The 12761-nt window shown below is 38.1% G+C and overlaps 1 protein-coding gene across 1 annotated transcript in view; it reads left to right on the top strand.

The window, feature by feature from the left end:
* NCKAP5 (NCK associated protein 5) overlaps positions 1 to 12761 on the top strand; it is a 355478-nt gene that overhangs the window by 313659 nt on the left and 29058 nt on the right. The window contains exons 16-17 of the mRNA XM_059476435.1: positions 9960 to 10280; positions 12464 to 12600. Of these exons, the coding sequence (XP_059332418.1) occupies positions 9960 to 10280; positions 12464 to 12600 (458 nt within the window). The remainder of the gene's footprint in view (positions 1 to 9959; positions 10281 to 12463; positions 12601 to 12761) is intronic.

The raw sequence follows: 12761 nt of genomic DNA, 5'->3' as shown, positions 1-12761 counted from the left end.
AGGATGGCCAGGTTCTGCCACTCTGAAGTTGGTGCTGCTGGCTTGATTTACAGTATTTTACAGTCTAGCCCAATCTACATTCATTTTTATCACTCAAATCAGAACTGTGCCTGATTATCCTGCCTCTTACAGGGTAGCACACACTGGGATTCTCTATGGCAGTGTGAGTCCTTGTGCTTAAAACTTTTTTACTTTACATGTGTTTTTGCTCCTGGCAAGGGCCATCTGTGGATGTGTGTATGAAACTTCAGTCATGCATTTCCCATTAATTCATGTAGCTGAAGTACAACTGAGCAAACTGAGAAGCATTTCTAGTGAGGATGTGTTATTTTAAACATGTTTCATCTGTGCTCACAGGGACTTTATTCTCTTTTTCTACAATGAAATCTAGTAAAACTTTTATGAAAAATATATTTTTACCTAAATTATCAGTTAAGTTTGAGCGGTATTGGCATATGCCTTTCCAGATTCTCACTCTGAGGATAGGATGTCTATTGCTAATTTTTTTGCTGTTTTTAATTGAGTTTGTGCTTTGATTTATGTCTTCAGTCTGACACCTGAATTGTTGACATATGATTATGCAATTAGTCATAATTGGAAATCATAGAAAAACAGACTCTTCCAAAAAAATCACTCTAAGAGAGAAATAATAACTATACAATTAGTGCATAGTTTTTAATACTAGATAAACTCAATTTTTCAGTGTTTGAACATTTCACTGTTAGGAAAAGAAACGGAAATCAATCAATATATTTACAGTGAATAATTTCTTTACTTCCTTTCTTTCACAAGAAGAGGTGCAGTATGTTGTTTCAAAGCTGTCATCCTAATGGTGTTTTGGTAGCACCACGTAACGTGGCATGCATTTTTTGCAAAAAACAGAATTCCTGAAAAAAAATCTGAGTTCATTCTTCTGGCTTCAAATCATGATGGTTTCTTACCAGCTCCTGCTTGCCTGCACTTAGTTCCACATTGATTCAGCTGGTTTGGAGGAGCTGAACTTGGGTACCAGAATGGAAGGATTCCAGTGTACCTAAAAGTTACTTAAAGCTTTGTGCTCTCACTCTGTTAATAATTTTGCATTAATTAAGAAATAAAATCAGTTTTTTTCAGGTGTGCATGTATATTTTAAGTGATTGTTACCAGTACCCTTAAGTAAAGCCATCTTCAGGACAAAACTAAAAATAAATTATTTAAAGCTTCGTTAAATATTCATGTGGCTTTAATTTCAGTATTTTTTTTTACTAACAAACAAAAAGCAGTGATGTTACAGAATAAATATAGCATGTTCTCTAGTGCATTTGCAAAACCCAGAGCTTCCTATGCACTTAGAAACTGGTCCATGTTTACCAAAAACTGCATTTTTGCTTAAAGCACTATCCCTAGTCCTATCTATTGGGAATAGAAAATCAAAGAAAGTATCTCACTGTGAGTGAAACCAAACTCCAATTTATAAGAGAGTTGTTTAACAGCAAGGAAATCAGTGCTTCCATCCTGTTATCCTTAAATGCCTCCAGCGCAGTCACCAGTGACAGCCGCCCTCCATGGAGCAGCCGAAAGCTCCTCTGGGCACTGTGTGCAGCCCGTGTCCGTGAGATGCTGTGTGACCTCTTCACTTCTCTAACTGTGCTTTAATGCAGTTATTCTTAAAATAAACCAGCTGCCTCTAATAATACCAGCAAAACCCCTGCCTTAATGCTTCTTGTAAGTATTTTGCAGCTGGCTGTTAATTCCTGAACAAGCTCCAGAACAGCTGAGTGGAGGTATCTGTGCACAAGCATTATTCATGGCAGGCATTGCAGGTTGGTCATGCTCTGACTGCCAAAAATCCACATCCTTTATCCTCGTGGCAGCACTCCAGGGATGGAGAAGTGGGATTAGCTCTGTGTTTTAATGTGAGGAACTGGGGCATAAAGTGAGAGAGATGAAGGCCTGTGGTGACATGGGAAAGGCATGGCTGAGGCTGCCCTTAGCAGTGGGTGGATGACAAACCATCCTGTCTTGGGCTTTGCATTTCTGAGAGCTGGGATGTTTCCTTCCTGTTAGAAGGGGAGCATCCACCCATACCTTGCATGAGCCATCCCCAGGAAGGTGTTCCTGACACTGTGCAATTGCTGGCTCCCCACCTTCACATTTCTGAGGGAAACAGAAGGCTCTGCTCAGTGAAAAAGCCTGGGAAAGCTGCATTCCTGCATGGCAGCAGACCTGTTGCTTACCGTGGATTCACACCTTGCCCGAGATGTGAGGACTCTTCTTCTCAGCTCTTACTCATCTGTAACTTTCTCAGAGATAGTTGCAGAGTTGTAAGGCTGATTGGCAGTGTAAAGCCAAAGGGGGATACACAACCAGAAAAGCTCCACAAAGAATTTCTAGGCTGGCCCCAGTGACAGCCAGGCTGCACCCAGTCCTCATTTAATTACCTTTTACACAGAGCTTCAAGCTGCTCTTCAAATGAATTATAAGTCTCAATATATCTTTTCTAGTAGGATTAAAATAGTATCTATTCCTAATATCCTGTCTCCTGAGAACAGTGAGGAGATTTTTTAGAAAGAAAATATAACAGCATAATACAAGAGAGATAATTCCAGGTGCCATTGGCTGTGAGACTTGCCCAGCTGGAAAACTGCACATACACCTTTGTATTTAATGGACACTCAGAGATGGGGAGGAGAAAATGTAAAAAATTATCTAAGTTCCTTCTCCAGCTCATTTTATCCTCTTTAACAGCATTATTCCACATAGCTTGCCACCATTACAAGCATGCAGGGACCAGACCTAAATGCCTGGAGGAGGATAGAAAGCATTTGTTAAAAAAAAAAAAAATGTCCATAGATAACTGTTAAATTGGACTACAAGATCATTAGTATTCCCTAATAATTAAAGCTAATCTTGACTTACTAGTGGAAATGTATTTTAAGATGGGACTGGAATTAAATGAGGCAGCAATTATCTGTCTAACTCAAAAAATACACTTCAGATGGGATTGTGGTCATGGAAAACTGTGAAGACAGCTGACAATTTATTGGATAAATGACATATTGAAGTTTGTGGGTTTTGCAAAATAAAGCGTGACTAGGAAGAAAATAGAAAAAGACTGAATAAGTTGGGAAAGTTTGTATTTATTTAGTTTATTGTTATTATAAATAGGCATAAATTGTAATCCCAGATTCAAGTAGCCATGAATGGAGTTCCATCATTTGAAAATACACAGCACAGTCCTTCTCCAATTTATCGTTCCTTAATATATGTTGGAAATAATCCCTTGCCACCAGTGCAGTGCCCATGGGTTTGTAGGGCTGTGAAAAGTTGAGTCTCTTCTACTTTTACCTTGGATAGCCTTTGGGTTTTTTAATTTTGCGCACTGATTGTACCTCAGATCTCAGAAAACAATAATGCACTCATCTTTGATCAGCTGGATCCAATTATAGTGTAAACCCAGAAGGAATAATCTACTTTAAATTGACATCGATTTGGCAGAAATGCATTTTCTTTTTTTTGTGGTTGCTTTAGCATTGCAGATGAAGAGAAGGATGTGCAAATAAAGAGATCTGTTTTGCCATCTGTAGTTTAACTTCTTCCTGCCAATGCCACATGTAGCTTAAAGATGTTTATTAACTTTTGAAAGAATTTTGCAGGGACCTATCAACACTTGAAATATTCTTTTGAAAAGAAAAAAAAAATCTATTAATTTTTAATTTGGCATGTTTCAAAATGCTAGGGGAAGCTATACTCCCTTTGTGTTCCAGAAGAAAGCCAGTAGTTGTTATTTGGTTCCCTGTGACAGCTTAGTGGAAACTCTTGAACTCTCTAATGCAAAGAAAGGTGATGTGTGAGAATTTGTTTATTCTGTTGCTGATGGGAACTATGTAATTCCATTTTTAATGTCCTAGATACTCCTTGAAGGAGGCCTATTCAGTGTTATTTACCTCTCAAAACCTGTTAAGGCTTAAGCCTGTACTTCTGAAAACAGCTTGCTGGAAATTTCCCAGCGAAACTGTGCTTGATACAGAGCTATTTTTGACTGATTTTTTTTTTCCTGAAAATGCCTGCTTTCTGTGGAGAATTCTGGTGGTACTTAAAGATTTCAGCTGAAATTTCTGTCAATCATGTGCAGTTTTGTAGGCCAAAACTTGAAAATTTATGTGAGGAATATCTCAAACCAGCTGTAGTGGTGAGCACAGGGGAGGATTCCACATTTTTCATGAGGTGGGATGCTTCTTTTAAAGAAAGTATGTCCCTGTGCTACTAGTATTATGCCTAGAAAGCCTGATGCAAGCAGAACTACCTGTGATCTTTCTGACATAAAATACATTTGTCCTCTTTGTTGCTGTTCATTTTTAATGTTAAGATAGATTTGCCACCGAAGTTAAGTAACATAAAGCCTCCAAATATAAACTGCTTATGTGTCATTTGAAGTAGAAATAGGGTCTGTTTGCAGTAATTGCATCTGGTAGCCAATCAGTGTGTTTCATGGTGGGGAATGGCTGAGGTTGTTCTGGAATTCTCAGTCCCCTCAGCAGCACCAAGAGGCAGCTGATTCATTTCCTTCTGTCACTCGTGGCACAAGTGGGCAGAGAGGCAGAACTGCAGTTACAGCACACCAGCACCTGTAATTATTTCCTCTCCAACCTGTAAATCCTTTTCTCTGTGCCACCATCCAGGAATGTCTCCTCTCATTATGTAATTCAAAGTAGGTGAATTGCCTGATCATTTTGAATGATATTTATCCACAAATACCTGTTCAATAGAAATGCTGATGGATGCCTTACTTTAGCTCTGTGGGCAAAACTTGGCATCTTGTGGTTTTTGTAAAGATTTTTATGGATTTTTCAAAATCAGAGAAAAACTCACATTTTGTTTTAAATAGGTGGTCAAAATAACCACGAGTTATTTTATAGAATTCTCAGCCATGTAACAGTCCCTGTGTAAAGCAGGACTTGTATGTGATTTGTGAATAGACTGAGCATCTGTGAAACTCATTTAGGATGCAACATAAAAAGACTTTATTAGAATGTGAATCTTTGCTTTACCTGAGGAGACATTATGAAACACTCCCCAGTTATTCAGTTAAAGGTTTGTTTGCAATAACATGTGGCATTTTATCCCCCTTAGCAAAAGCATGTTTTCACATTATTGAAGAAAAGTATAATAAGAAGCTTTGTTTAAAAGACATGTCACCATCTTATGTCTTCTCCTTTATGAAATTCATAAAAGCTCTTCATTATGTGCTAGGACTCAACCACAGGTTCAACATTAGAAAGACTAACACATCCCTAATTTAAAAGTGGGATGGATTTTGCTCCACTGCTTGTTTTAATACTCTATTTTTCAACCATCAGTGTAGAACTTAATCAGGGCTGGACCCACATTTCTTATGTTGTGCTGGAAGCAATTCCTTTCACAGGAGCTCTTCTATGCTTCCTTCTATTTTTTCCCCCCACATTGATTTTCCTCTCACATGCATTGTATGGAAAGAGGAGCAGAGGAGGGTGCTGTGAAGCAGCACAAAGCAGCTTGGTGCCAGCTCAGAGGAGAGCTCCTCTCAGCCTCACAGGGACCCAGGGCAGCACTTCTGAAGGAACACAAAGCAGGGCCAGCACTCAGCTTCCCTGGGTATTCCCTTCCAGTCCCCAGTGAATGGTACCAAGGATGCTTTCTGAGATGGAGCTGATGTGTTTCTGATATCTTTGTGGCAAGTGTTTCAGAAGAAATAAAAAAAAAAAGTTGAAGAATAATTAGGTTTAATGATTTGTTGCTGGTGTTTAAGATGCATTTTTAAATTATCTACGCTCAGGAGAATGCCCTAAAATACTTCAATTAATTCTAAGCTGTCAGTTCTTATCAGTGGGGTATGTTTACTTCTAACTCTTTCATTTTTACATTTCAGAGGAAAATGTAAAAAAAATCCCTACAGAATGAGCTGCTAGAGTTGTTTTCCCCTGTGATGATCTGATTTTTAGAATTCCTGATACCTGCCAGCCTGAGTGTGTGTCCCTTTCCTGCTCTCCTCTTGTACAGACCCTCAGAGTGGTGTAGAGTTTTCACAAATCCTTTTTGTTCCATCTCTAATTTGGGTGCTGACTCTGTGTTGAAGAGACATTGCTGACCTACTGACACCAGAAAATGCTGGTGAAGCACCAGTGATAAGGAAATATTGCAAAGCATTGTCCAGCTGCACAAATTGCTGTGGTGTCCAGCTGATGGAGCACATGAACTGCAGGATCGTCTTGCGCGTGAAAATATTAAATTTGAAAATTATTGAGAAGTATTTCAGAAAACTTTCTATGCAATGTTAACTTCTTTTTTCCTGTGATTAAGAGGCTTCTTAACATTAAAGGTCTTCCTGAAATTTTCCACTGGGCTCTTACAACACCCTGTCATCAAGAGGTTCCCATGCAGTCAGGAGTTTCTTGACCTCCAGGAAACAGAAATTCTTCCTTGTTTCTGTTTTCAGTTTGGAATTGTTCCTCTACAGTAGGACTTCCAAGGACTTTGTTTTAGGTCCAGACTCAAATCCCCATGATGAGAGAGTGGGGAGGGACTATTTCAGGCTTTTGATTCCAGTCTGATTATTCAGAGAAGTGGCTGATGATGATCTATCCACTAGAAACCCAATGTAGATGTCCACAATAAAATCAATACTATTCTGTGGGCTTCTTTCTTCCCTGGCAAAGAAAGAGGAGGGAAAAAAAAAATCAGGCAAAGGCAAGGAATTTGGCTGGTATGCCAGGAAGAATTCTCAAGCAAAAGTAATTAAGCTCATATATAACTCTTTCCAGACTTTAATGTTTCACGGAGTCATTTTTCATCTACTGAGTGGTACTGTCACAGCACCAGAGATTTAACTTTTACATATTTTCATTATGTAGTCTTGTGCAGCTCTTGCTGATAACAGTAATTTGAAGTGTCAGTGCAGCTGATGAAATCAGATGGGCCATGAAGCTGTTTGAAAGCTGTCCCTAGGATGTATAAAGTACTTTTTATTTTGCAGTTGCTTCACGAAAATTTTTTTAAAAACATAAGCTAATGTATATCTGTTCTTTCAGTAATACAAATTGTTCTGGAAGATGCTTTTTTATTTTTATTATTTAGATTTAGGGGTGAATTAGTTACTTTCAGTAATGAAAAATAAAAATTCACAAAAAATTTTGTGGTTTCCTCTGGATTTAGGACTAGAGTTTTGTGGATTGTTCAACATAGCTGAGTCACAGAATTTTCTAAAAAACTGTCTCTAAGTGTCTCAATGGGAGCTGCCAACCATTGAGCACTTTGAAAACCAGACCCTTTTGTGGTTTTTCAGAACTAAAAATTGAGCTGTGTGAGCTGCTTTAAAAATCTGTTTTCCACCTGGTATATTTCCTTTATCATGGGTAAAGTCTCTATGAAGGAAGAATATAATTGATTAATTTTTTTTTCCTTTTAATTAAATGTGATACCATGGTGTGCTCCTTCATCACTCTCCCAATTATTTTGGAAACAGCAGGGGACTGTACATCCTGGAAGTCTGGCTCTCAGTATTAATTTCTTTTGATTCTCTGCCATTGTTTTCATGGTCCATTCCTAGATGTACACAAGGTAGTAGTGGGCAAGAGAAATCCATATGTCATTTCAAGAAATGCCCTCAGAAAATAAAAGTTTCCATCTTCCAGTTCTCCTTAGCCAAGGCTGTAGCTTTGCTTTTTGATATACATTTTGATCCTACTTAATTTTCCTGTATTAATTCAGAGGGAATGGCCTTTTTCTTTTCCTAGAGAATGGTAAGAAAGGAAACAACACTAAAAGGTCCTTCAGAATCCCTGTGGAAATGGTTCCAAATCAGGTCTCACACTGGCCATACAGACAGGAGAGGGGAGACTCCTCAGACTTCTGTGGTTTTTATGTTTTCAGTTTACTCCGTGTCTCCCTGCCTCTCCAACACAACCAGGGTTGCTCAGATGTCTCTTAGTTGAGAGGCAGATAACAGAAATCCTTTTTATTCCATATTTCCCTTTATTTAATAACTCTCTCTTCAACAGTCTCTAGCTGAAGAATTGCCTGTCCATAAGCTAACATGCTGTTTCAGCTTGATTATCTTCAGAAAAATGGCAAGGGCAACACCTGGCATTTTAAATTGCTTCTCCACACTCCCACTTCTGTCTAGATATTTTGCTATTCCAAAGCAAACAAACAAACAAACAAAAAAGTTAGAGGAAGTCTAGCTGAGATCAGAGGGTTCAGTAGATGGGATACTCTTTTTGATGCAGCAGAACCAAATATAATTTTTTTTTCTTCATGCTTCCTGGAAAACCTTCAGCAACTCCAAAAATCATTATGACACATTAGCAAAAAAATGTGATGGAAAATGCTGGTGCTCGCTAGGTGTGGCTTCCACACCTTTTCTCCTTTGGAGAGAAATAATTGGCATGCAGTAATTTTGTGAGAGAAATCAGAATCAATTCTTGCCCTTTCAAAAGACAATGCACAGAGAATTTGCCACTGCAGCTCAGCCAGGCCCTGTAGGGTTCAGGACTTTCAGTCCTTCTTTGATTCTGAGTGATGAGGAAAAGGCAAAGAAGACCACATAAATATAGGCTTCTTGTCCTTTCTCAAGAACCATGAAACAGAAATACATATTTAATTTATCTGTAAGTAGTTTTTCCTTGTTATCAAGAAAGGCCCATTGAGATGAAGATATTTAACAAGAATGACTATGGTAATGTTCTTGGTTCAAAAACAAATAGGCAAAAGCCACAGGGGAGAAATATTTCCAAATTTTTGAGAGTATTAGAAACACTGAAGAGGAAAAAATAATGAAAATTACTTGAGAGAGCACTGACAACTACAACAGACTTAAATAACAATTGGACATATCACAGAAAAAAGTCAATACTCAGAAACATGTAAAATAGAGATGGAGAAAATATATTGAGCCCTGTTCTGCATCTCCTGCTAGAGTACAATTGTTCAGTGCAGTGTATCTTTAGTCTAGTGTAGCCTTAAATTGTTCAAAGCAAATTCCTCTGCTTCCTTTGGGATTGTCTGCCACAGACTTAAGATCTTGCTGTCAAGGGATGTTTCCAGACATTTAACCTAAATTATGCTCATTTTCCAACCACTAGTGCTGAAGTTCCCTCCTTGGTGTTTATAGCTCTCAGAAGGACCTTGCCATCACAGGCTCTTCAACATTGTTTGCCCCTTTTGGAAACAAAAGGGAATTCTCTGGAAACTGATACAGAATGAGAGGGCAGGGGAGTTGCCTGTACATGCTGGTTGCTCAAATAGCAGTGAGCACACAGCTACACTTGTACATGTCCCTGTTCCATGGTTTGTACAGCATCTTTCCAATAGGATGAATAAGCTGGAGGGCTGTGTGGGACCACAGTGCTTCCAAAAAAAAGTACTAAATGTGCCTGGCATTGTGGACACTTACCCAAACTGGGATGTGCAGACCAGAGTGTGACAAGGTAAACAAAGGCAGGGCTGCTGCTGTCCAAGATTTTCAGGATGCTCTGAGAGATGAGTATCTCTTAGAAAATTCTGTAGATCTTAATTTTGTGTAAGAATACATCATACATTTTGGTTAACACCTTCTTGTGTGGAGAGTGGGTTTATGGGAAGAAATGTCTTGCACTACTCCATCCCTCGCACTGGTACTCTCTAGACATTCTGTGGGCTTTCAAACTAAATGATTTTAAAATTTCATCTGTAATTGCTTTCCAGGACCTGCCCCACTTAGCCATTGTCACACTGTTGCTCCAAAGCAGGCCAGTGTCAATGTTGTGGCACTTGTTTAATTTCACTCAACAGGGATTTCCTTGTATTCAGTTACACAAAGTGTCAAAAGCATCCAAGTGACAGGTAACAGCACACTCACAAAATGTTTCCCTTTCCTTGAAGAGGCCTTTTTTTCCCCCTAGGTCCTTTCCCTGGCTTTAAATACCTTTAGTTCTTTCCCATCACACCAATTTCCTGTGCCTTAGAGTCTTGCTGCCAGATGAGGACGCTGGACAGCGGGATTGGAACCTTCCCCCTGCCCGACTCGGGGAACCGATCAACAGCGAGACACATCTCTAAGCAAGAAATGGGAAATTCCTTGGAAACGGGAATCTTTGCAGCAGCTGAGCCAGCTCCTCTTGCAGCTCCTTCAGTAAAAGCCAAAACTCTTGAGAGAGAAGTGCCTTCAGCAGCTAAGAGCCAGGAGCCTGTGGAAAGTGTGATTAGTCACTCAACATCTGATCCGGCCATGACTGCCAAAGGGATGCGACCTTTTCAGAGTCGCCTTCCCAAACCAGCTTCCTCAGGTAAAATGTCAATTACACTGAAAATCACATTATTTCTGCCTCAGCCTCTGTTTTGATTAGCAGAAATCCTGTAATAATGGCAATTGATAACAGAAATGTTAAATGTGGAGCAGAAGATATTCTCTTTATGAATGCGTAAGGTTAACAAGTTTGTGACCTGAGCTGTATGGAAATTTTGTTATACAAAATGCTTATCTGAGAAAGAAAAATTAGTTTAGTACTTAAAGCCTTTTCTCAAGAAACAGTACTTGAAGAAAAAAAGGCCATATGACAGCCTTGGAAGTTGACTTGAAAAAGAATATGGATGTTCAGCAATATTCAGGATCACACTGTACAAAGTACAAAGCACAACCGTGTTGTGACATAGAAAAGATAAATTCATAAAGACTTGCTTGCTTTTGATACTGGATTTGAACTAAGGATTCATTTGGCCTCAATGCATAAATTCTGTCCCACTGAATATATGGCCTTGATCTCAAACAAGGCTCTCATTACTTTACTACATCATACAAACACATTTCTGTATATGAACATAAAGTACCTGACTCTCATTTATGAGCTATATGTGTGTTTAAGCTGTAAAACAAGAGCTGACAAAGGTATAAAAGGACTGGCAACCCATCAAAGCTCCAGAAAATAACTCTGTATTAGTAAACAGTCCCATTGAAGTCTGTGCATTTTTTATAAACAAACATTGACTATTTATATAAGTTTTTTGAAGGCTCTGGAGTTATTAATATATATTTTAATAACATTAAAAATCATGTAGCATTAACAATAGGGAAATTTTCATAGTCAGCACAACAGATACAGCAGAAAGCACAGTAAAAATGACTAGTTTAATGCAGAAGGGTATTGTTTTATCTTGACCAAATGCAATGTCACTCATTTATTGAGGTTATGGTGATTAGCACTTTGTCAGTCCAGTTACTGCTCCTGTAGAAGTTGTGAGTATTTAACTTGTATAAATCTGTGTCCCTCTATAAGAGAGATTCTATGTAATTAGCATGTAAGGTTAAATATCAAGTTTGATTTTAGTTTAAGGCCATCAAATATATGTTCTGCTAATGAGCTGATATATATTGAACCATATATAGGAGGAAAGAAGCCTCTCTTATATGTCCATAGGATGCATAACAGAAGTTTTCTAATTAAACATCTTAGAATTCAGTTGATTTAGCAATATTCCCAGTGTAGTATTGTAGTGGCATAATAGGCTGTAAACACACTTTGTATGCTTTATAGCAGACTCCTTTGCTTGTTTCAAATTAAAGCTAAATAAAAGATATTTTAATACTTATTACTTTTAAAATAGGTGCACTGTTAATTAATGGTCCAGCTAAGAAGGATTCAGAAGAGAAATCTTAGTTATAGATTACGTGCTGCATGCTTGAATGGCCACATGTGTGACCTCAATTCAGCCATGTGTTATAGAGTAGAGCCCATGATTAAACACTGTCATTATAACAAATTGAACAGAAACTGCAAGCATTGAATTGCTTCATAAGAAGTCAGTAGCAGTAAGATTGTTCTGATCTTAATGCTAATATTCACTGCACCAACCTTGTAAGGTTTGTATCTTAATTAAATTGTCATGAAGAGATGTTGCAAAAAAGTAGTATACATCAGATTATGGGGTCAGCTCATTCTTTACCTAGACTATCTTCATTCAATTCTTCTCTCCCTCACTTCCTCATCCAAATTACATTTATCACTTTATTTCATATGCACCATATATCTTCTTCGATGTTTCGATTTTGCATAGTGCAAATATAGCAAACAAAAAAGCTGGCTTTCTGCTAGAAAGGTACTTCCAATTATATTTATATTAAAAGATTGTTCTCTAAGAACATGAAATAGCAGAGGAGAGCCTACAATGCCTAGAAGTAGTTACTGAGTGTTGTTTCTCTGTTGAAAGGGTATATATTTTATACCTAATGAAGGGATTTAAATTCATGGCTTCCTCTTCTCTTTTTAACTGGAAAAGAATTCAGATGAAATTCTGCTACTTTACTTAGAACTATTCCATTAAGTTAGTAAGTTCTTCCTTTGAGTAGTAAAATATTATTGGACATAATGAAAGTATCACAATTTGCCCCCAGCTTTTACTGAATTATAATTGACACACTATCATGGAGATGCTGATGAGACCTAGAATTTAAATAATGCTTCCCTTAATTCAGGAATAATTAACCTTGCAAAGCAAAGTGAGCAAGAAGCAAGTTCTGTGACCTCTGCCTCGTTAGACCACGCCGAAGAGATTGTAGAAAATAGAGAAGTTCTTCCAGAGTGGGCCCCCAAGAAAACTACTAAACCAAAGGTATAAAATGAGTAGTGGCACCTCTTAAATGAGATGGGTACTGTGGCTAGTGTTGAGTATCAGTGTTTTAATATGTGTGAAGAGTAACTAACAATCTAACAGCTGCATTTACTTCCTTACCCTTCATTCACTCTCTCATTATTTATCAGTAATAATAATAA

This window comes from Ammospiza nelsoni, chromosome 7 (genome assembly GCF_027579445.1).
Source record: "Ammospiza nelsoni isolate bAmmNel1 chromosome 7, bAmmNel1.pri, whole genome shotgun sequence".
NCBI classification, from domain to species: Eukaryota; Metazoa; Chordata; class Aves; order Passeriformes; family Passerellidae; genus Ammospiza; species Ammospiza nelsoni.
This window is presented reverse-complemented; position numbering and strand designations above follow the sequence as displayed.